Source organism: Cololabis saira, chromosome 3 (assembly GCF_033807715.1).
Source record: "Cololabis saira isolate AMF1-May2022 chromosome 3, fColSai1.1, whole genome shotgun sequence".
In the NCBI taxonomy this organism is placed as follows: domain Eukaryota; kingdom Metazoa; phylum Chordata; class Actinopteri; order Beloniformes; family Belonidae; genus Cololabis; species Cololabis saira.
In genome coordinates, this window is record NC_084589.1 from 29,500,653 (window position 1) to 29,525,126 (window position 24,474).

Here is a 24,474-nt window from a genome sequence, read left to right on the forward strand (position 1 = left end):
AAAAGAAGCTATATAGATTCTGTTATCAAGGGAAAATGCATTTCTGAAATGAAGGTAGAAGAGTTAGTTGTCCAGTGATCAGATTTACAGTTGGATGGCATTACTGTGGTCCTGTTCAAATCATTCCAGTCTTCCCATGATATACTTGGCATTCTGCATCATGGAAATTGGATCTAAAACCTGAAACGGAAGGATCACGGTATCAACACAACATAGTTCTGAGTCTTTTACCATGTTTGAAGCCACTACTGTCTTTGCACATTTAACATCATTCTATATAAGCTTCCAGATTTTCATAGAAATTCTGGTTTTTAGATATGAACATTTTATTTTCTTAAGAGTTTATTCTAACAGAAATGCTTGTCAAACGTGTAAATATGTGACATAAAACCTGACTGAAAATCATAGTGACAATTTTATAGAGACACAAACCACTGGGAAAAAGATAAGAAATGACTTATCAAAGGAGGATATTAATATAGCTGTCCCCATATGTATAAAAATATCAGTTATGTCTTTTTTTCTTTTACTAAATATTCTTGCTTTGTAGAAACAAAGCTGAAATTTAAGATTTTTTCTGATTTATATAAGGGGAGGAAGATTATTCAGTCGTGACGATGAAAAGAATTGAATCCCTTTTGAAATTTGCAAACCTTCACAAGTCTAAATATGAACATTAGTCTGCAGGCAGCAAAGAAAGTGCTTAAAGATCTTGATGAGCTGTTTCACCTGACTGACAGAAAACATGGACCCAACAACACAGCTGCCGGTTGCAACCATGGGAAGGATTATAAAATAACACTGAATAATTCAACACCAAATGTGGAAATACGTGTTGTTCCAAGACAGCTGCTTATAAAATCTGGAGGAAAGGCAATTTAAAAAAGATATTTCTAAAGGAAGACATCAGAGTTTTGAAATTTTGAAATATGCCTGATAATAAAAAATGCATCACAAAATAATAATAATTAACAAAAAAAAAAGAAATTGAAACAGGAGTCAGTGTTTTTGACCAAGCGTTTTATAATTGGCTGAAAAAAATAGAATTTACATACAGTAGAAGCAGATATGGACCGTCATCAACACCTAAATACAGGAAAACGTGGTTGGAGTGGGCTGAGGAGAAGCAGTCGTGGACCACAGATTGGGCAAGGAGATGAACCTTATATGGTGCAGGAGATGAACCTTATATGGTGCAGGAGATGAGCCTTATATGGTGCAGGAGATGAGCCTTATATGGTGAAGGAGATGAACCTTATATGGTGCAGGAGATGAACCTTATATGGTGCAGGAGATGAGCCTTATATGGTGCAGGAGATGAACCTTATATGGTGCAGGAGATGAGCCTTATATGGTGCAGGAGATGAACCTTATATGGTGCAGGAGATGAACCTTATATGGTGCAGGAGATGAGCCTTATATGGTGCAGGAGATTAACCTTATATGGTGCAGGAGATGAACCTTATATGGTGCAGGAGATGAACCTTATATGGTGCAGGAGATGAACCGTATATGGTGCAGGAGATGAACCGTATATGGTGCAGGAGATGAACCTTATATGGTGCAGGAGATGAACCTTATATGGTGCAGGAGATGAACCTTATATGGTGCAGGAGATTAACCTTATATGGTGCAGGAGATGAACCTTATATGGTGCAGGAGATGAACCTTATATGGTGCAGGAGATGAACCTTATATGGTGCAGGAGATGGACCTTATATGGTGCATGAGATGAACCTTATATGGTGCATGAGATGGACCTTATATGGTGCATGAGATGAGCCTTACATGGTGCAGGTCCAGTGAGTCTTGCAGTATCCTAAGATGTGTTCAGAAGAAAAGCACTTCATTTCCTTTTCAATTTAAGGATGAGGGGAGATGCTGAAAAGCTAGAGAAGTGCAAGTTGTGTTCTCGTGTCTTTTATTTTATTTTTTTTGTATCCCAACTTTTTGTTTGTGTGCGTGAGGTTTCGAAGTAGGGTCAAATCAACCTGCTGAGGGAGAACAAATGGTTTGAAGTTTGCCACATTTAGAGACACATACATGTTTCATCTGTTTAGTTTTTTTCCTATTCAAACCTGGATTTATCAAACCAAGAAATGTAATTTACTAAAACAGTTAGACTGGTAGCCTTGTGCTGTACTGCAGAGTGACCGAGATGGGAATGTGAACAGTTGATACTTACATGTACTTCTGCTTATTGATTGCAGGACCTCGATAACTACCAAGACAATGATGAGTACGATGAGGAAGCACATGATGGAGTACATTACTTCGCCGGAGCCCCCTCTGGTTGGGATGATCCGGCCAACAATGAAGTCCCTCCTCCGTACAGAACAGACAGTGACCCACACAGCTACTACCAGGGCCCTGCCGTCAGCCGCGGGGACAGCTTTGTGTCGCCTGCCATGTTTGTATGAGGACTGGGAGAACGCGTGTGCCTGTGTGTGTGTGCGTGTGCGTGTGTCTGTCTGTCTGTGGTTGGATGGATGTATTTCTACATTAAAATGACACAACTGAATTTAGCTTTGTCATAGATAGCATGGGAATGTGAACATTTAATGTTTAGTTATGAGTTTTTTGGCTGTCAGTAGTAATCATGTTCAGTTGCTCTGATCAGTTTGAGCCAGAATGATGCAAAATATTTCTTATGTACTGTCTGCAAGTTTGAAGCATACTGCGACAGGAATGTAATTACATTGTTTCCAAACTTTTGTGTACAACAGAGATCTTTTTAGGCCATATTCATCAGAACTGTTAGATTGCGTGACCATGAAACAGATGTTGGTGCTGAACTGGTTTGCATCACTAAATAATGGGTTTGTAACATGTTATGGTTATTGATGTGACTTGGTTAGGAGAAGCACAATTCGCCTGTTATATTGTATCTGTCTGCCTCATGTTGCTGGTTTCTAAACCCAGCTGGCATGAGGTTGGTATAAAACGGTCACCCTGTGGAGAAGCTATTAGCTGCAGTTAATCAGGCAGCACTGAGACGAGAGCCACAGACCGTGACGACATTACGTTTTCAAACCGCAGTCTGGAAGGCTTAACTGCTGGACTAACACTTCTCCAGTCCTCGTGCGCATTTTATTGGAATTACATTTTCATTTCCACTTTGACTTTTTGTATCTGGCCTGTTGTTGGGAAACCATTAAGCCACTGCTGTGTTGCAAAAAATGCACAACAAGAGAGGAAAGTGAGTGATTGAAGTTGGATGATTGTGGATGTCCTGAGCCTCATTACACTTTTTTTTCTTGCACACATCTGTCCATCCTTTAAGCCATATAAAACAGCACATGAGTACTGTTGCAGCTACAGTAATGTGTTTTAGAGGTGATCTGTTACTTTTAAATAAACCTTTTTTTTTACTATTATTATCATCATTATTATTATTATTTACTTCATCTGCCTGCAAATTCAGATGGATTAAGTTAAATCTGGATTATAACCATGAAATCTGTTGTTATTCATCTCCAGTAGAGGATTAGATAGTTCTTTATGGAGTTCAGGGAGGGGTTGACACAGAACTTGCTCGTATATTTATATGTCTGTCTATCATCAGGGTTAAAGGTTTAACACCTCGATATGACTTAGAATTATCCTCCATCATGATTGAAGTGTCTTTTTGTTTGCTGGTGCCAAACAGGTGTCTGTTTTTGTTTTTTTTATATATATATCCTGAGAAAAAATTTTTTTTAGTAGAACACTGATGTTTTAATCTGATTTACTATGAAATGAAATGTATTTTCAAACTCATCCTCGTTGATTCAATAAAGATGTAAATTTTGATTTTGTGTTAAATCAAAATGGCTCAATTTGTCAGCTTTTTAATCATTGCAGCAAATGTGTGTACGTGGATAAACTATATATATTTTTCCTTCAGTTGTTGTTCCGCTATTTCACCACAAGAGAGGAGTGTGGGCTGAGTGAGTGAACGTAGCTGAAAGTTAAAGCCACTATTGCACCTCCTTATGTTAAATATGTTAAATTTTGATTCTATTCTATTAGATAGAGGTGCCTTTACATATACTAGTACTGTCACTTTGGGCCATGTAGCAGGTAATGTCAGGGGAGCTTTGGGGTGTGCTGAAGCTGCAGTACAAATTCCCATGTGAGCACTGCAGCAGCTCACCTGATACAGTGGCAGCCACTTCTTCAGAGCTGTCCCTCCTCTCGTCTGACTCATCTCCTTCTATCTTAAGCTGCATTTCCTCCAATCCCCTACACACAGTCCACCAGGATCATTTTTAGATCACTGAGATTCATTTAAAAGCGCTGCTACACCAAAGAATCCCACTGTGCATTCCTACAGATGCAACATTTGAGGGTTATATCCATCTCATGAATCACCGGCCCGCATGTACATGCATAAACCCCTTGTGTCTTGCAGCTTATCTGTATTAACTGGTATGGTGTGCAGCTGTGTCCTGAATGAGGCAGAGCTGCTGCAGATTAGCCTGCGCTTCTGCAGATGAAGGTGAGGCCCGACTAGCTACACACCATGACTCTGCAGTCTGTCCTCTTGCCTGTATTCAAGTCACACAGGTCCCTCACTGCTCTGAGATATACCGTCTGGTGAATGTTTTAATGGGGGGTCTTAATGTGCTGTAACTGTTATGCTCATTAAATACAGAAATTTCTATTAATTGTTGTTCACTGCAGACTGTTATTCACCTTTGCTGGTTTTACCTTCAAATAAACATCAGGATCTCAAAATATCTCTTAATGTCTCTGTGTGTTAATTAAATAACCATACTGTGGCAGGAATGCACGCTTTAAGGATTTTTGAGGCTCAAATGGAGTTGAATATGGCAAAAATGAACTAATTTCCAGGAGGTAGTTTTAAGTCTCTACTGTACTGCAAGCTAAGCGTTCTGAGCAGCTGCACCATTATAGGATTACCTGACTTTGTGAATCGTCAGTCAGGTAACCGGTGAGGAAGAATGCAGAGAATAAACCTCCCATGCCTTCAGCACTGCTAAGCTGGTTAAAAATAGAGGCAGAAGAGAGGGATTGAGGGAACGGGGGTGGACAGAAAAGATAGGGAGGAAGGTGAAAACGACTGAGATGACTTACAGCAAAGTAGGTGAGAAGAGATTTACCAAGTGACCTTGTCTGTCAGTAAAGCAAACGTATGGCAAGTTGTAGACTGCAGTGATCTTGGGAGCTCAGTTTAAACCACCAGCAACTTGACCTGATGGAAGAGCCCTGCCCAGATTCATAATGTGTATGACGATGATGAGCATGTTTGGCTGTATGCTGATAGCTTGGTTGGTGAGTAAGCCACAAGTACATTTACAAATAGAAATACTGACAGTGATTAGAACACCTTGTGTATTTTCAGGGATGCACATTATTAAAACGCAAAGCGAGCAGTAATATTTATGCAGCAATTCTCATATAAAAGGGGGGGATACTTCAGTGTAGCAATGGTTCTTAATCTTGGTCTGAACCTTAAGCTATAAGAGGATAAAATGAACACCTGACTGGACACCCATGGAGACATCATGGGCCTTTTACAGGTTGCTGTCAACAAAAAAGCAGAGGCTTTGTTCACTAATTGTGTATTATGGTCTATAACTTATAAAAGCCCCTCATCTGCTCCCTTTTCTCTCTATATTACTCTTCTTTTTTTTGATTCGACCTGCCTTCATCTCTCATGGGGGCTGGTTCTGTGAACACCAGGCCAGAAGGACACGCTGTGTGAAAGGGCAGCAGGAAGACGGTGGAGGCACGAGCGCTGGCACCGTGGTGAGTGACACAGCTCAGCTGCTCATCCAAGTGGTAAAACATGTGAATTTGGAAACATGGACGAACTGATTGAGAGACTAGGATGGGCGAGAGGCTCGGGTTGTGAGAGAGGAAAGAGAGGCGGGCTTCGGATTAAAGAGGAACTGATGGCGGAGGGCAGACGAGGCCAGTGGAAAGCATGGGGGAGGAAATAATCAGACGTGATTGGTTCAAATTTGAGCCTCTTGTTAGCCGGCGTTTTCACTTTGAAAACTAATTCAGTGGGCCACTGATCAGGTCAATTAAATGTTACTGTATGAAATGAATGAGGAATAAATAACTAATTTGTTTCTATTATTTGTTCAGGGGAAAGTTTATTCAGCTAAATATAGATGGTGCGCATTAACACGTTTAAATGGAGACTCAAGCAGGTCTATAAATATCTGTCGAAGGACTGATGGTGTTGCAGTGTTGACAGGACAAACTATAAATGTGACAACTAAGGCCATTATTCTTTTAAAGTTGCATTTATTGATTGATTGATTCATATTTGCAAAGTAATTATCATTATAAAGAACTTCCTAAATTGGAAAAGGGTTGTGATGTGGCATGACGTACAAAAATACATAATTCCATGTTAAATTTAATGAATACAATATGTCAAATACCAAACTATGATTTGTTTCAAAGAATTCACTCGAATTGTTTCCAAATCAAATATGAAATTTAAAATGTATGCAAATCTGTATTTTATTTTTATTTTTTACGTTACACACCATTTCAATATAGAATCACTGGCCACTGCTTTATTGTATCGTAAGTGCTAATTTCCACTTTAATACGGTTTACCTGTGAAGTCGTGGGAGTGAGTGGCAGTTGTGTCTGTACGTGTGCAGGTTTGTATGTGATATTTGATTCCTTGGGAAGTTGTGGTGTCACTTGGTTTAAAATGATGGTTAATATTTAATGCCATCAGCTCAGGTTGCATTATTCCTTTTGTACTAACTGAATGGCTCCCTGTCAACGTCTCCAAATGTTATTATTTATTATTTGAAAGGATGGGAGGTCCCTCATCCCCTTTGAATGTTTTCTGGATTTAGTTTAAATGATACTGGACATGATAACATCCTTCCTGTGTTGAAGTGTTAAGTATGTGAAGGGATAACGTTGGAACAGAAACAGAGGGGCTTATTATGTAACACATTCTTCAATGATTTCCAGTTTCCCAGAACCCTCTGTTGCTTTATTCCCCCTTCATTTGTTGTTTCCTAAATGCTTGTGCTAACACAAGTGACAATTTTTTCTTCAAGTTGCAAACACAAGTTCTCTTACTGCAGTCAGATTATGCCGAGTGTCCGCTTTGATCCGTTTAATCATCTTGCCTCCTCTCCCCTCCAGTCATGTAGCCATTTGGCCGCAACTTCTGAGGCAGGCAGTGGGACAGATATGCATGTTCTCTTCTCCTTGTTGAGCAGGTACTCCACCTAAACAAGAAAAAGGCAGAAAGATAGAGAGGTTTTGTTGTGTTTTGTCATCAAGGATGTTGATGCTGTAAATGCAGCTTCTGTTATTGTGTTGTGATGATTTTGTCAGTGGGAGAGTGCAAGGAGGGATGAAGATAATTAAGTGGTTGCATTAATTTAACAATAGCCACCACTTGGTCTGAGAATGGCTTCATTAATAGTTGATAAAGGCTTTATCATAACACTAGAACACATATTTCCAATGCCACACATAACTTAAAAGCAACCTTAAGTACTTGGTTAGGCTGTGGCTGGTGGACTTTTGATGTGTGATAAAAATAACTGTCTACCGATATCTGCTCTCTCTGGACACTGTTTGCTGTCAAGGAAAGTTAAAAATAACTGAAAAAAAAAACAAAAAAACAAAAAAACTTCAGCACTGATAAACACTACTATTTTTTGTAATATACTTTTAGTGATGCTTTCTAAATTACTTATCGAACCCCAAAATGCCAAAGCAATGTGGAAAAACTATAAGCACATTATTGAAATGATTAAGGGGTAAGTAGCTGCCACGTTCTGCTAATCTGATTGATTTAATTCATTGATCATCAAGAAGTGTGACCACCTCTTTCAAAGCAAAAGTTTTGATGGCCTGCTGCTCTGGAATATTCACCTGCCTGAACACAATGCTGAGGAGGAATGACATTAGCAAAGATCTTAGGAGGGCGAGAGCACATAAATCTGGGTTATGGTCATTTCAAAACAAAGTGAAGTCAGTCATCACACAGTGAGGTATCATACATCATGCACAGCAGCAGATATATCAGCTCAAATGCCTCACACCAACTGAAAAGTACAGTTGTCTCGGGTATCAGGCCCTCAGGTGAAAACGTGTGAAATGCAGAACTTTTACACTAAAGAACTATTTCTACCCCACCGCTATCAAACTCCTAAACAGTGGGCAAGAGTTTATGATCATGATCTACTTCATTTAGCTATACTTTGTTTAAGTTTATCCAGGTTGCACTTAATTGTAATGTAATTGTGAACTCATTTGTGGATTACTGCACACACAGCTGATGTTGCACACTAATTTGCACAGTATGTACATGGTTTAGTTTATTTGCAGCTCCACCAAACTGAAGTTGTACACACCAGTGACTCCCCATGAGCATAGCTGAAAAATAAATGAATCGAAGAGTTGCATCTGCGCAGTCATACTGCAGACTTCAGCCTGACTGAAATGCTTTGGGAGAACAGCAAAGAGAGCTGTGCATAAAAATATATCCAAATTTCCTCACGGATGCTGTAAGAGACTGATGACGTCATTATGAAAACAATAACACAAAGGTTTTGACAATAGAGTTGGTTATACAAGGTATTTAGTCATGGAGTGTATTCATTTTCTTACGCACTGTTTCTGCCTGGTACAGACGAACCAGTTTCTATCTTTATGAAAAACGTTAGAATCAAAATGGTGTACAATCTTTTTCATATGACTCTACTAATATTTTTTACAAACAGAAAATTCAAACTTTGTACTTATTCATGCTCATATTGATAAAAAAAAACATTTATATTGTAGTCACACTAGTGTATTGTGAAACAAAATGTTATCCTCATGTTCATTACTTAAAAATATAACCAGACAAATTCAAATAAACTGGCACCAAATCGACAGCTATCTACAGCCGAGCTAGACTTGGCACAAGACAGGCAGACTTCCCTCTCAGCCTGGGCTACTCTTTCCTCAGCTGTGTGTGTTTGAGTGAGTAAATTAGTAAAACGAACCAGTCACATTCACAACCAACACACCATAGAGCCAGATGTTTCATCGCCTCCTGTTGACAAACATTTGGGTGGCTGAGTGCCTCTTCTGTATTCAACCACACTCTCTTCCTGTCATCGCTCCTAATTTCCTTCAATCTAAAATCACATTTCTGGGCACTCGCGCAATCTCAGTGTCTCAGTCCCCCAGCAAGCTCTGTCGCACAGCCGCTAAAGGCAGAAAGGGAAACACTTGCAGAAAAGACAAACAAACATATTTCACAGAAATGGTCGAAACCCTCATTCAGTCACAGTAAACAGAGCTTGATTTACTAACCTGACATGTTTGCAGGTGTTGGTTAACATGACATAATCTAATAAATCATGACTCACTCTAGTTAATGAGGTCTGTGTGTGCTTCTGTGCGAGTGTTTGCATGTTAGCCTGCCAGGAGGTGTCCAGATGTTTGTTTCAATTTGATCAAGCCCCTGCAGTAATAGCCACGGTTTTCCATAATCCTCATAGAAACAGCCAGGCCAGCATTTACATTTATCAATGAAATCCACAAGCAGTAATAGCAGATGTCAAAAGAACATCCATTTTAGTCAAACCTTCATTTTATCTGTCTGCTTGTGTTTGCAGCTCAGGCTCGCTGTCCTCTTTGTTTGCTTTCACTTGTCTTTAAAGGCTGCATGTAGTTAGCATGCATAACCTTGGGTGCTATCTTTTCTCTAAGCATCATGGGATTTTTCAGAGGAGAGTGTATGAACCAATCGGCTGTTAGTGTCAGCCCAGTTGAACATCCCTGGAGACTCGCTGCTTCCCTTCCTCTCTTTTCATCCCTGCTCTCCTCATCGCATTACTCATCTGTTCACAGCATGGCCGCTCAACACGTTACGAGGGAAAATGCATCTGTTGGATGTATCTGTCCAGGCCGAGAAAAGTAATGGCTATGTTATAGCTCAGATAAAACTCGCTGTAAGGCCTCCAGCAAAGACGGAAGAAGGAAACCACAAGCACGGCAGCTGTTCGGCAGCTAAACAAGCTGGAAACCAGAAGCACAAATGGTGTTAATATTTACCCTGCAGTAACAGGGAAGCCTGCCTGAAATCAGTTGTTATATGTACAACATTAATTTCTTTTTGGCACTAGTGGCCTTTATTGGGGAAGTAGGTAAGGGAAATGGACAGAGAGAGGGGGAGCAGACACACAGTAAAGATTGACAGGCTGGGACTCGAACCTGCACCGCCTGCACAAGGACTACTGCCCCTGTAAATGGTGCCCACTAGGGATGGGCGGTATGGACTAAGAAATGTATCACGATAATTTCTGGCATTTATCCCGATAACGATAAAAATTACGATAAAAAAAAAAATACCAATTCAACTCCATCTTTGTAACTACAGGACTGTCTCAGAAAATGAGAATATTGTGATAAAGTCCTTTATTTTCTGTAATGCAAAAATGTCATACATTCTGGATTCATTACAAATCAACTGAAATATTGCAAGCCTTTTATTATTTAAATATTGCTAGATCATGGCTTACAACTTAAGAAAACTCAAATATCCTATCTCAAAAAATTTGAATATTCTGGGAATCTTAATCTTAAACTGTAAGCCATAATCAGCAATATTAGAATAATAAAAGGCTTGCAATATTTCAGTTGATTTGTAATGAATCCAGAATGTATTTTTAATTGCATTACAGAAAATAAAGAACTTTATCACAATATTCTAATTTTCTGAGACAGTCCTGTATAAATCTATCACCACATTCAGTCTTTGGAGCCCCCAAAACACTGCTCTAAAAGAATACTAAATGCTACTAAACTACACCAATTAAATTGAATTAATAAAAACCAATTAAATTAGTCCACCTGTACTGCAAAACTGTAATGACTCCTCGCTCTCAGATCCACCTTCCGCCATTTTGGTTACACAAAAACGTCATCAACGGGAATTTATCCTTTTTTCTTTCTTTCTTTAAGGCTCATATCTTTCTTTTCCTTCCTTCCTTCCTTCCTTCCTTCCTTCCTTCCTTCCTTCCTTCCTTCCTTCCTTCCTTCCTTCCTTCCTTCCTGAACACGTACGTTGTGCGTCGATTAAACGCAGAACCATAAATCCGGCTTTACACAAAAACGTAATCAACGGGAATTTATCGTTTTTACCGCGAGATGACAAATTCTTACCGTGGGGAATTTCTTTGACGGTATATCGTGAACGGTAAAATATCACCCATTCCTAGTGCCCACTCAACCCACGGAGTCATCCAGGGCCCAAAATTAATGTCATATCCATCTAAATGGTTCTTGATGATGTGGAACTTTGAGTTTACAAGCTGTTGATGTGATATGCAACTAAAAGTTGTTTACCAGGTTTTAGTCGCATGAATGGAGGTGAAACTGCCTGAGGGGGAGATTCAAAGCTCCATTTTAGGTGTTGAATAGGTGAAACCAGACACCATCTGATCTTTGTTGTTTTTTTCCATTTGACATATGCATCTTGACCTGACGAGCGGGCTCTCCTGTCTTGTACCGTGTGTGGAGTTGTTTAGTTTCTCTTACTATAATGCATGACTCATACAGTCTATTATACTTTATTATACAGTATTCAACTCTCTGGCCACGCATTAACAACAATGCTGCTGTAGGCAATCACTGCATCTACTGGGGCTGTGGCAAAATGTAGTTCTAGTGTTGTGTCTCAATTATCATGTTGCTAGACAGGGTGAATGCACAAGTCACGAAATGTGAATAAGAACATTCTGGAGTTGTTGGGAAGTTTATTTGGCCACTTAATAGAGGTGGAGCAATCAATTTCCAGCTACTGTGCAACACCATCCTTGTTAGGACTTTTTCAGACTAGGTGCTTGGATGCACGGAGAAGCTGTATAGGCTATACCCTCTTAAACACTGGAGTTGATGGCAAATGAGCAATTCCCTTTAACAGCTGCAATGATGACATCTGCCATTTGCTTGCATCTCACATCTTAATCAGATGTGCAAGGTACTGTCACCGAGCAAGACCTCTGTCTTGCTCGGTGACAGTACCTTGCAATTAACTTATTGATTGTATCATTCTGGTTCTCCTTTTTCCACCATTAGCCTCAACAGAGATGGGGACTATAGTCTGGGACTCGGACTTGAGACGCACTTAAAGGACCATGAGGCTCCTTTTAAGAAATGAGACTCTCTAGCGCCACCTTTCACCACGACGGCCGTCGGGGGTACTGCAGCCAACAGCGAAGCCGGCACGGGAGAACGGGGAGAACGCGCATGCAGCGTCATGTGACGTCACATCCGCAGCCCAGCGCGGGAAATTCCGGCCCGGAATTGCAGCACATTTTGCAGCACACAGCCTGTTCAAGGCAACGGAGAGATACACTACAGGGCTCATTCTTTTGGGTTTGGAACGCTTCATCTGACATTATTACTAGAAAACTTAAAACGTATACGAATTTTTTTCATAAATCCTGCCTCAATCCGGCCTCAAGCTCCTTTAAGTCGCATTTCCCAGGGACCTCAGACTCAATTTGGACTCTCAAAAGACTCAAGACTCGATTTGGACTCAAGATCAGTTTCTCTTTCGGTGTTTTGTCCTTTGGGTTGAACCAGTTTTGGTCTGAGGGTGTTGTTAGGTTTGAAGCAGACCGGGATGTTGTGTTTGGAAAAGATACATGGAGGTTTGCTCATGCCATGTATGGGAGGACAACATTTTTGCACCTATTTTTCTTTTCCTCTCTGTTTAATGCTGTGATATATAGGCCTTATATATTTTTTTCACATTTCAATGCCCGTTTGGAAATGAGAAACACACACTGCTTTTAACCAATGCTCAGTTGACACAAGTTGTCTGCTCTTAGCTAAACTTTGTCCTCGGACCCTTCCAACCCACAGCCAATCACAGTGGTCTGTTAGTACAATGAAAAGGACACCTAAACATATTCTCTTTAAAATAAGATGCTCTGTTAGGTGTTTGCTCTCAGTTCAGAGGCTACTCAGAAATCAATACAGTGCTAGCTAGCAAAACTGACAACAGCTAGCCACTGGCTGTGTATACATACATTTGTTACACATTACCAAATAACTGCATTACTCAGAAGGCTCTGAAGATGGATGTAAAAAGGAATTGACAAAGATTTTTTATACTCTAACACCGTGTTGAAAAGTGGTTTTAGTCTATTGCTAAAACTTTCATGAGACTGAAGTAAACGCACAGGAAAACCAACCTCTAGTAGTTCATATGAAATGTTTCAAGGACGAGATCAAGGTAAAAAACAGTTTAGCCTAAGCCTGAGTTGTGATGACTGTCTAATGTCACACAGGGATTAAATAGGTTAAACTATAAACTTCAAATAAGCTAGCAGCAGTGGAATTGGCTCGTCATATTTACTATTTAGATTTTTTTATTTTAGGTCGTGCAATGTTTGCACCTTTGGACTGCCATCAGATACAGTCATGCCTACCGGCTTGTATCAACAACAACTGCTTAATTAAGCCGATGTTCAAAAGATCGTCTGATGAAAGGCTCTGCCATAGAGACGATTAGCTGTAACCCTTTGACACCAGTTTCTGGGAAACCGACAAGAACGGACATTTTGTATGGATGCAGTACAGATACTGTGTCTTTAAAACGGTTGCAAACTGCTCCTCTGACATCAGCATCAGCTGATATCTGCCTAGTTTGCAAGTGAAATTGGTGGTCGTGGTGTTATTTTTCTCATCAGTAACCAAGTAGCTGCTGCTTGGCTCTGGAGACACCTGGCAGGAGTACAAACCGGTAGTCCAGCTTTGAGGAGATTAATGGACCAAATTCTTAGAGTCAAGGAACAACAAAATGGGATGTAATTTGGCAGTGTTTTTAAGGGGAAGGTGTCAAGAGCATTTGGTTTGAATCCTCCCTGATGCTCCTGAAAGCAGGGTGGAAGGATGTCTAAGAGTTACTGGGGTGACCTCTCGTCTCTTGCCGTTATTTCATTGATGTGACGGTGACAGAAATGAATCCCATAACTGATCGCTGATTATTCGCTTTTGATATCCGTTGCACAATAAGGGCCTCAGTCAGGAACAGTGTTCTACCTGTCATACACATAACATGACTGTAACAGCATGTAATTGTACTTCTGAATGCAGTTAGAGGGCACAAAACAGTAGCCAGTGAAGAGCCAATTACCAAGTCACTCACACACACTCCCACCAGGAGAACAATGTCTGCGAGAGTCAGTAATGAGCACACAGCAGCCTCTTTCTGCCAGAGCAGTGTTCAAGATAACGCCACAAATGCACATGCAGTGGACAGGCCCAGGGGGAAGAAGATGAGGAAACACGCATATATTCTGGACACGACACACACTCAGAAGACAAATGAATGACTAAAATTAGCCTGCATAGTACAGACATTTTTCTGCAATCTTTTACCTTTTAGATGCATATATGAATGCATAAGAAATCCACTAGAGAAGGACTGTGGGATAGAGGTGGGGCTTCTGATTCAGGTGAGTGGGTGCAGATGATGAAACATTGCTGAGGTTGCCTATAGCACTCCATCACACTGACTCATTGGGCACAGCAGTAGCAGAGGCACACACATTCACAAACTGAGTCACATGGTTCAGGTACATATTTACTGATGTATACAAGTACAGATATACTGTATTATGGCCTCATTCCTCTGCCTTTATGCTCTTTCTACGGCAGAGCAGTTTGGTTGTTGCTTTTCGTTAGTTTTTCCTTTCATCAGTGACATTATGTAAAAAATATTTTGTGGAATTCTATGAAATTTGGAGAAGAGTTGGAGTCAAAAACACTTTCACTCTGGCATGAGGAACAGAATAGAGTCACACACAAGGCGATGCAGCTGGTGAGGCTGCAGCATTGCTGCTCCTGCTGCTGACGCCCTATATGGATGAAGCCAGTATGGGATTCTGCAAATTCATACACAGTGACACAGCTCTCAAGATTAACTTGGCTGTCATTAAAAAGGGTTAATGCTCTGATATTTAATTCTAAAAGTCCTGGATAAATATTTTCTCAGAGAAACAATGCTGCATTTTGGAAATACTAGTTTTCTACATGCAAAATAATCAGAGGTTAACCAACAAGCCTGGCTCTATTCTCTCGGGATGTGGCTCTTTGGAATAAGGTGCTGCAGTACTTTTTATTGCCTCTTTATGGCTTGTTTTTGAAAGGTTTCAGCTAATGAAATAATAAGTCAAATGAGCATCAGACGTGCTGGTATAGATTTTTTTTAAGCTTTGTAGAGCCCCCCCCTCCATTTTCCATTTCCTCACTGTGGCCTATTTTTGGTTAAAGCGTGCTAGTCTCCCTCATCCAACTCCCACCACATTTTTAACGCCTGCATTAATACCACTTCTAAATCTGAGCCCTATTCTTGTTCCTCACTTTCATCCCTTTCAGAGAACTTGTTATGCAATGCAGGAGTGTGGCATGCTGTCAATTTAATCTGGATAGGGTGACGTCGGCATGTGTGTCACAGAAGGCGTTAGAGAAAGAGACAGAGATGGAGTTTGGCACAACTACACAGCTGAACTTTTAATCCTCTTACTGTCCTCAACTATCCATTTCTCATTCATCTGTCTGCTAGCTGTCTACATTTTTGCTATCATTACATCTGTCTGTCTAGTTAATGTCCCAGTAAATGACTTTTGTGGTACAAATTAATACAGTTCACATCTTAGTGTGAATTTTTCTGTTCTTTCCTTCAGCCTCCTACATCCTTCAAGTACTCACTGTTCCAGCCCATAATTTCTTTTCCCATATCTGCCGCCTCTGTGTGCTCTTCCCCCTGTGTTTCCTCCATCCCCCAGCCCCCCTGCAAGGTCGTTTCCAAGGACAGCCTGCTCCCAGCATCCCCTGCCTGATTGGCCGATAGGCTTTAAAGGGCCGGTTCCCCCTGTGGAGCACATAGCCCGACACCAGCGCTGCTACGATGCTGTCATCTTTGCCATCACTCCTGAGGCTTCTTACTGTACTTGCCTCACACACACACGCCCACTGGATCACATGTGTCTGTGAATGGATAGTCACGCAAAACACAAGATGATAATAATAGATCTTACATGCTCACATCTATGGACTCTCCACTATCCTAAATCAGGTTTGGGGCTGTTTGCTCTCCTCCACAGGACAGGTAATTTATCAGAGTGACAAAAGACGCTTGCCTGCAAATACATCAATACAACCAGGCACAAACACACACACATACTTGAACCATTCAGACAGATAGGTGGAACGGTCTGAACCTTTTCCTTTTACGATCAGTGAGCGTGACACACTGTGAGCTCAGTGGACTTGAAAAAGACAAAGCAAACTGCTTCAAAACAGCTGGACGGGCAGCAAAATGGCCACCACAGAGAACACATTCAGTCAAATGTGCTCTCTGGAGTGGAGAAAGGATTCCAGGGTGCCTGATAAAAAATAAGAAATGGACAGTTATGAAAAGATCCTGAAAAATGAGTGTGCCATTTATTAGGTCTCACATAGTCTGAAAGGTACGTGAAATGCTCCTCTACTAATCTGCTGAATATTCACTCAAAAAACATCTTCCTTTTCATACCAGTGACCTCATTTCCACATCAATAAAGCAGTGGAGTACTTTATGAGTATTTAGCTGCATACTGTAAAAATAGATCTATCTATCTATCAAATGCTGTTGTTTCAACAGACTTGCGTTTTATTAACATACAGCTTTGCAAACCTAAGCCATGCAGCTATGAGGTTTTCTCCTTGCAACCCTTCAAGACAAAACATTCCTGGAAAGTCACATTTTAAAATTTTACATGATAACTTATGTATAGAAGTGTTAAATGAGCCCTTAAGCCTGATTTAAGGTTATGCGTTAAACCAATGCAGAGCTACGCCGTTGCCGTGACGCGTCGTGAATCCTTCGGACTTCTCCATCACTCCATTTCGCCGCGGTGCAATACCCCCCCCAGAGCGCTAGTTGATACTTTGTTTAGCTTCCGGCTTTTCCAGTCACAGTGAATCAAAGAGATAAGGACAACTATTGCAAAAAACAAAAACAACCCCCAAAAAAAATCACACACACACAAAGAAAAGAACGATGAAAGTTCACGACTGCTTCACGAACCGGAACCGGAAATGCGTTGCTACCAAGCAAACCAATCAACCCTCTCGGTCTGCGTTGGGTCTGCGTCGCCTCGACGCGTAGTTACATTTTTTGGGAGGTACACGTCAGGCTACGGCGTAGGCTACGGAGAGCCCCCCACGTAGCCGCGTACCCTACGGCGTAGGCTCTGCGTTGATTTAACGCAGAACCATAATTCAGCCTTTAGCTTTGTGCAACTTGCACATTCTGACCTTCGGCTGAACTTGCTGAGATGTCCACTCCTTAGAGATTGACAGCAGTCTCAAATGCTTTCTACTTGTGAATACGTTTTCATCACTGAAACATGTCATATGCCTCAGATTGCCAATATCAATGTTGTGGCAGTTTCTTCTCTATGATCATTGATGATGTCTTTCCGCTTTGCTATTGTGTTAGCATACACCTCGATGCTTTAAACCAAAGCATTGAGGATCAATTAACCGTGTGTTGTTTCACCAGATAAGTGTGTGAACAACTTAAGAATAAGAAGAGTGCATACTTTCTTCTTCAAAGAGACTTCTATTTCGACATTTTATTGTGCTATTGTATCCTTGAAAAAAAAGCAAAGGAGAGATAGCCAAGAAAGGGTTAACCTTCAGCAACGGTAAAAAACAAACATATCTAGTTCAGAGTTGTTAAATTGTAAACAGTGTTTAACAATTCTATCTGCTAAAAAAAAGGTGGTTCTTTACTGAGTTAAGTTTGACAGTCACTGTAATTTCCTGAAGCATAGTTGAGGATGTTAGCTAGCCAGCAGAGACCTTACTGCACCTATATGCTTTATAAAGACCTTGACTGACACCACAAGCTTATATGTGGTGGTTTGGCAATAAAGTATATATACTGGAAGTGTTGTTAAAATTGTGACTTTAGAACTCTTACTGTCTCCACCTTCACACTTCTAGACTTTTTTCGATATACAAAAGCTTTGGCTTTCTCTATTTCTTATTCCATAGCTATAAAACTCCTTGTAACTTTCTTTATTTGTCAAATTGAGACTCTGAGAACAAACGTACTCAACTGCAGATGACTGCTGCTACATTGGGACTGTGCTTGTTGTGTTGGGTCATCAAGTTATGTGCCTGGTATACCAATTGTTTGTGAAGGACGGAGGACATAAGACTGCAACATTCTGGCTCTGCATGGGCTTACTCCTGCATTCTTACCCTCACCAATCTCACTCCTCATTCCTAATTCATCAGGCATCAGTGAGGTGGCACTTTGCTTATGAATATTAATGACATTTCTCTGGACATCAAGGCAAGGCTAGGCAAGGCAGTTTATTTGTATAGCACAATTCAACAACAAGATGATTCAAAGTCTTTTATAGAGACATTAAAACATCATATAGTAGAAATAAAAGGCATGATTTAAAATGTTAACAAAAAATAAATAAATAAAAACAATAGATAAAATCAGATAAAATCAGTTGTTAAAATCTTATTAGGTTTTGAGACACAAGCTTTAAAGTACCAGTGCAGATTTGGAGCTTTTGGGGATGCGTTTGTTCCAGACATGTGGAGCACAGAAGCTGAATGCAGCTTCTCCATGACTGGTTCTGACTCTGGAAACTGATAAAAAAAATCAGATCCAGATGACCTGAGCGGTCTGGAAGATTCATTTTGGATCATCAAGAAAAAGTTAAAGTCTGAAATTCTTGCACCAAGCTTGGTTATTATGGATACAACCATCTCTGATTGAAGATACATTGTGTGCAGCTTCTTTAAAGGATCAATCATGACATTTGAATACAAATAGTATAGAGTCTGACAGATGGAGAAGATGGAGAAGCTTAACTCAACCTTTTCCCCCCTGAAATCAGTCAATTGATGTTTAACATTTACAGGTATAATTTCATTATTTAAATTGGATGCAGACATTGATTTTTAATTTGGTTTATGTTGAAAATATTCTTAAATTACATTCTGCCATGTACATGCGCATTTCTAGGAATGTATATGGCATAGAAAGAAAAAAATGTTTTAACCTGCTCAGTTATAAGTGTTTATAGTCTTAATGGAACTTAAAGCACAAGTTGGTGGTTGCTGAGAACATAAATCAAGTAGTAGATAGCTATATTAAATAGAAAACTAGTGGATATTTGCTTTCTAATGGACTTGTGAGCTGAAACTGCATTAAAGGCTCTCTCCCCTCACCCATAATTATTCCAACCATTACTCTGTTCATAAAAGGTTAAAACAAAACCATTGACTTACTCAACTGCAAGACATCAGCAGCTGATAACCTTTCAACAACAATCAATAATAATACCACAAGAATTCAAAGGTTTTCAACAATCAAATCTACTTAGAGCAATAAAACGTACTGGAAAGACAGCACATCCACAGTAAGTTCCTATGAAAAATGAGGCATTTCTAACTGTGTGCACTCGGACTGACTTGTGAGTTATTATCTTGCGAAAATAAATGTGTAGTCCTGAAGCAGAGTTTTGCTGCAGTGGCTGTGGTGCTGAAAGGACAGCGATCAAAAGAGGAGAAGAGGAGGAGGAGGTGGAGGAGGGTCAGGGAGGACACAGAGAGGACTTGACTCAACTCAGCTTTATATTTATATAGCACTTTTCAAGCACAACTGCAACATGGAGTGCTCTACAGAGCAAAACAGAATGTTCATATTACAAGAAGTGCTGTGCAAAAAGATCATTGAGTTAAATATAAACTATTTCTGATAGAAAAGGAGAAGGAAAACTGAAGCTTCTGCCTCCACTTCTAGTCCTAAAACCCTGGAAATCACAAGCAGGCCTGCATTCGGAGAGGAATTTGTTCTTGTAATGAAAAACCTCTAAACTTTTTCACAAAGCGTATACCTCACAGTGAAAGTGGCTTCGGCTTCAAGGCAAGTCAAAGCAACAGCAAACCCTTCAACTTCACCATTTTACTGCATCATTCATGAGGTCTTCTGTTTTTAAGTTAAACTGCGGTTTCCCACCAATCTGTACTTGTTAGGATTAAACATCCACCCATCCATCCATCCATTATCTATACCCGCTTTATCCTTTGCAGGGTCACGGGGGTCTGGAGCCTATCCCAGCTCCCAGCTCACAGGCGAGAGGGGTTACACCCTGGATAGGTCGCCAGTTTATTGCAGGGCCACATCTACAGACAAACAACCAGACATACTCTCACTCAAACCTACCTGCAAATTAGACTCATCAATTAACCAATAATGCATGTTTTTGGACTGCCACCAAGCCACCGTGGAATAAACATCATGGAGAAAATCACTGGATTTTTGAATGTCGCTGTACACTTAATGTACCTAATGTGTTTTGAGTTATTTTCAAATTAAGGTTATTATTTAGTTGTCATCCCTATGTCATCTCATTAATAAATTACCATTGGTCTCGGATTATCTTTATGAATCAATTCTAAAAGTTTTTGCCTAAAGCAATTCCATCGTAAACATTTCTAGACTTTTCACACATTTTCCCCTTGTTATTAGTATTTTTGTACAATTCCCAAACTTTCCTTTCTGAACACTAATAACAAAAAGCATGTCAAATCTTCACCATGTTTCTTTTTAATTATAAAATGTTTACTCCCTCGGGTTTATAAACGATACAAATGCACCAATGCCAAATAAATAACACATTTTATATTCTGAAATAAGAAATTTTTATGGTAAGAAGAACGAAAAAGTCGTTTGAGCCAAACAGGGCTACTAAACTAAAATAGCTTTTCTTTATTCCTGTTTATTTCTCTTTCCTAATTTTCACTGGCTTTTCACACACAAACAAAATTTCCTTTCAGACAAACCTGTGTTCCAATAACCTAACGGATTAGCATTTTCTTTATGCTTTTTTTTCCTTCCTTATTACATTTCTGAGTGCAGCATCTGTCTTACCCCCATGAGTTTCATCCCATGATAAGCAAACCACCACGGACCATCCTGTATCCCTCTTACTATGCTAAATCCCTCTGGAATTTTCCACCACCCACTAGGCTCTGTCATCCTTCATCTATGTCGTACTTATTTCTTGCCAACTTCCTCCCCTTCCTTCCCTCCCTTCCACATCATGCTTCGTTTCTGTCATCCTCCGTAAACCCATCTGCCTTTCAATCATATATCCCGTGCCATGTCAGCCCTCTCATCTTTTTGTTCCCATCTCTCTTTCTTTTTTCCCCTTTCCTCCCTTCCTGTCTCTGTATGTGCCTGTTTTCCTCCCTTCTCCTTGATCTGGACACTGTGAGTGAAACACAGATTATGTCAGACATTTATAAAACTGGATTAGCCAGGATCACCTTCACACACGCAAAAGCTTGCACACAAATACAAATGAGTCCATGCATCCTCATAGAAACCTCAATTTTAGCTGTCTATAGGGTGACCGTGGCTCTTTATAATGGTTTTAGATTAGACTATATCCTCTTTCATTTATACATTTCCAATGTTGTAAATCAGCTGTTACCAACTTTATATGGTAACAGTCTGGGAAATATTCTTTAATTTAGTTTTTTCAATACTGCATCCTCAGCCTCTTCAAAATAAAAAGCCTAGACAGTAACACCATATTACATCTTTAAGATAAACTGGATCACTCAGAACAGTAACTGCATGCCAGGTCTTTTTTTCCCAGCATCACCTGATGTCCCTTGTACTTTTTGGAGAGCATAGAAACTTCAGCCAAAATCTTGTAGAAATCCTTCCCAGAACACGAGATTCTTTCATGATGCCAAAGCATATTAATGACCATGTTATTTTTTTGGTGTATGTGTTGCTAGCTCAGCAATCACATGCTGCATGAGTGCAGTGTCTCAGCGTCTGCTAGCGATTTGTCATGAGGATGCACTGACATGCACTGCACACTATTTTAGTCTGAGACACGTATTTTTTCCTAAGGCATGGGCACACACATGGCTCTTGACACTAAAGTCCTACGACATACTCCTCTGCAGCCCTGACTCATGCAGAACACTTGTGATGCCATACTTTCCAGTATCACTGACTATGCACCCTCACGCACATGTGCAGGGCTTCATTTTTTTATCCAAGTCCTGTGTGGTCAGCTGCGCTTAACGCCCCACAAATCAGCATCATGTAAATTAGTATGACACTGCCCTGTCAGCAGAAGAGCAGCATCCACGCATAATCAGTCAGAATAGCAATAAGTACCAGCCTTTCTGTATCATCCCGCAGTCCCTCTCCTGCCCTCTTCTTCCCATTTTTTTTTCCTTCTCTGTATCCCCCTCATCCAACCTTCAATTTCTGACTCAGCAGAACAAGTCAGACACAAGGTCATTTGAATGCTGTTGCTGTGGAGCTTAAGAATTGGGGTGATTTTTCTCTCCCCTTTCTTGTAATGAGAGGGATGGGGGGGTGGGGGGGTATGGGTTGGTCGGAGGCGGGAGGTGCAGGAGGTGCAGACACAGGGACGAACATGAAGGCATGACAGAGGTTAGGACATCATACAGCTGGCAGCCATTTTGCTTGAAATGAGATTGAACATAACTTTATTAACAGCAGCATCATGACACAATCACTCGCAGCACAGCATGCTACAGGATCAGCTTGTTATGCCTTAACCTGCATTATATGCACACACTTATATGGTTCAAGGACTGCAGTAGTAATGAAAACTCATCACAAAAAATGATATATAAATACACCGACTGAGAAGAAGCCTGCTGGTCAGATAAAATCATGACCTGGTCCTTTCTCACACAATTCTTAAAGTTCTAAAACTTCACCACATGGTGGTCACTTAAACTACTTTATTGAATTAGTCTTTTTTCATTGCATATCGTAAAACAAAGAAAAAACAATGAACTACTGCTTTGAATTATGGAAAACACATATTCATGATATTTTATACTGTGAAATGTGTTGTATGGTGATAACTTTCCTACAGATTGTTTGAAACCAGAATTTGATAAACATTTATCTAAGAAAATGAAAATATATATTGTACTAAAACATCTTTTTTGTACTGTATATATAGAATGAATCAGACTGGCAGCAGAATCTACCCATCTCTACATGAAAAAGGTTACAAAATCACCAAACAACCACAAACAAAGTGGTTAATGTTAAATGAAATTGAATTTATGTCATCAGCTTTCCATTTGTGCTATTTAGTCTTAAATAATAAATATGACAGAATAGTTGAAGTGTGCTGAAAGCTGGCTGCTCTGTGAGCATGACTAAAGCCCAGTGTGATGCTCAGGGACTTCGTGGTGCTGTGTGGTCACCATCTAGGCCTACAGCAAGAAATCCAGCAAAGCATGGCAACAATATGCTGCAGGGACGGCACAAGCCCCCCTGACAGCTTTCCCTTGCAAATCAGGCATCGCTGTGCATGCATGTGCACACTATTTAGAACCTCAGCCTGCGTGCTCTCTTTACAGCATCGCATCTCTTCAGTGATGAAATGCAACCAAAGGCCTGCAATGATAACTCAGTGCTGCATGTAGGCCATTTTCTTCTTACTGTTGAGTGCCTTCTGTGTGCCTGCCTTTCATGCTTCATGTCTTTGACCTCTTGGTTCACTGGTACAGAAACACAATCTGTCAATCAATCAGTTTTTTTCTTTCCTGTCTTTATGTTCTATCTTCTCTGTCCACACCGCCCTTGTCCTCAGCATACTGCTCATCACACCTTTGTTCCAGGGTTTAAAGAATGCATCAATTCCATATAAAAATCACTTTGTACAACCGTCCTCATAAATGTCAAACAGTTTAAATTAAAAATACCAGTGAGCTTGAGAAAAATACATATAGTGCTTAAACAAGCCGTTTTTGATTCCTTGCTTTACTTCCACCACAGTGTACATTTCACCTCCAGACTGCCCAGGTGCTGACTCTGCACAATCAAAACTGTACACCTGCTGATATAAGCAGTCAGGTTGCTGAAAGCATGCCTGCTTCCACCTCTGATGTGAATGGAAACATTTAACACCCCTAAACCTTCATGCCACCCCCACACACACACACACATACACACTGAGATTGTATTCCCCTCCTTTGTATACTGCGCCTAGGCCCACGATTGAAGTGACATATCAATGTGCAATAACACGCCAATGATAGGACCAATACAACAGATGCTTATTATCACATGCAAAAGCCAAAAAGCAACACAAACCAACTGGTTTAATGCTACAGAAATGCATTAGTTAAAACCAAACACAACCACGACAACTAGTCTCTAACCTTGTGCGTCCATTTATACAAAAAAAAATTCAGCTTAGAGACTCGCGGTGCTGCGGGGCTGCAAGCCTCGGAAATCTGCAGTAAAGCAGGAGGGGCCGCGTTGCTCTGCCATTGGCTCGATGGCAGACTCGCACGACACCAACTGGTCGGCGAGGCCCGACGCCGATGAGACGCTCGGCGCTGTGATTGGCCAAGAGCGGCCGCGGTGGGCGG

At 40.5% G+C, this 24,474-nt stretch overlaps 1 protein-coding gene and 1 long non-coding RNA gene across 2 annotated transcripts in view; one reads left to right on the plus strand and one right to left on the minus strand.

Moving 5' to 3' along the window:
- The window catches only part of si:ch73-22o12.1 (nectin-2), a 90,604-nt gene extending 86,794 nt beyond the window's left edge, over positions 1–3,810 (plus strand). The window contains exon 10 of the mRNA XM_061717145.1: positions 2,211–3,810. Coding sequence (XP_061573129.1) covers positions 2,211–2,420 — 210 coding nt within the window. The 3' untranslated portion in view covers positions 2,421–3,810. The remainder of the gene's footprint in view (positions 1–2,210) is intronic.
- On the minus strand, positions 1–24,427 carry LOC133435600 (uncharacterized). The gene is made up of 3 exons (XR_009779443.1): positions 24,262–24,427; positions 7,066–7,217; positions 1–180 (listed from the first exon to the last, which is right to left on the minus strand). It is a non-coding gene; the product is annotated as an uncharacterized LOC133435600 (long non-coding RNA).
- Between the last annotated feature and the right edge of the window lie 47 nt (positions 24,428–24,474).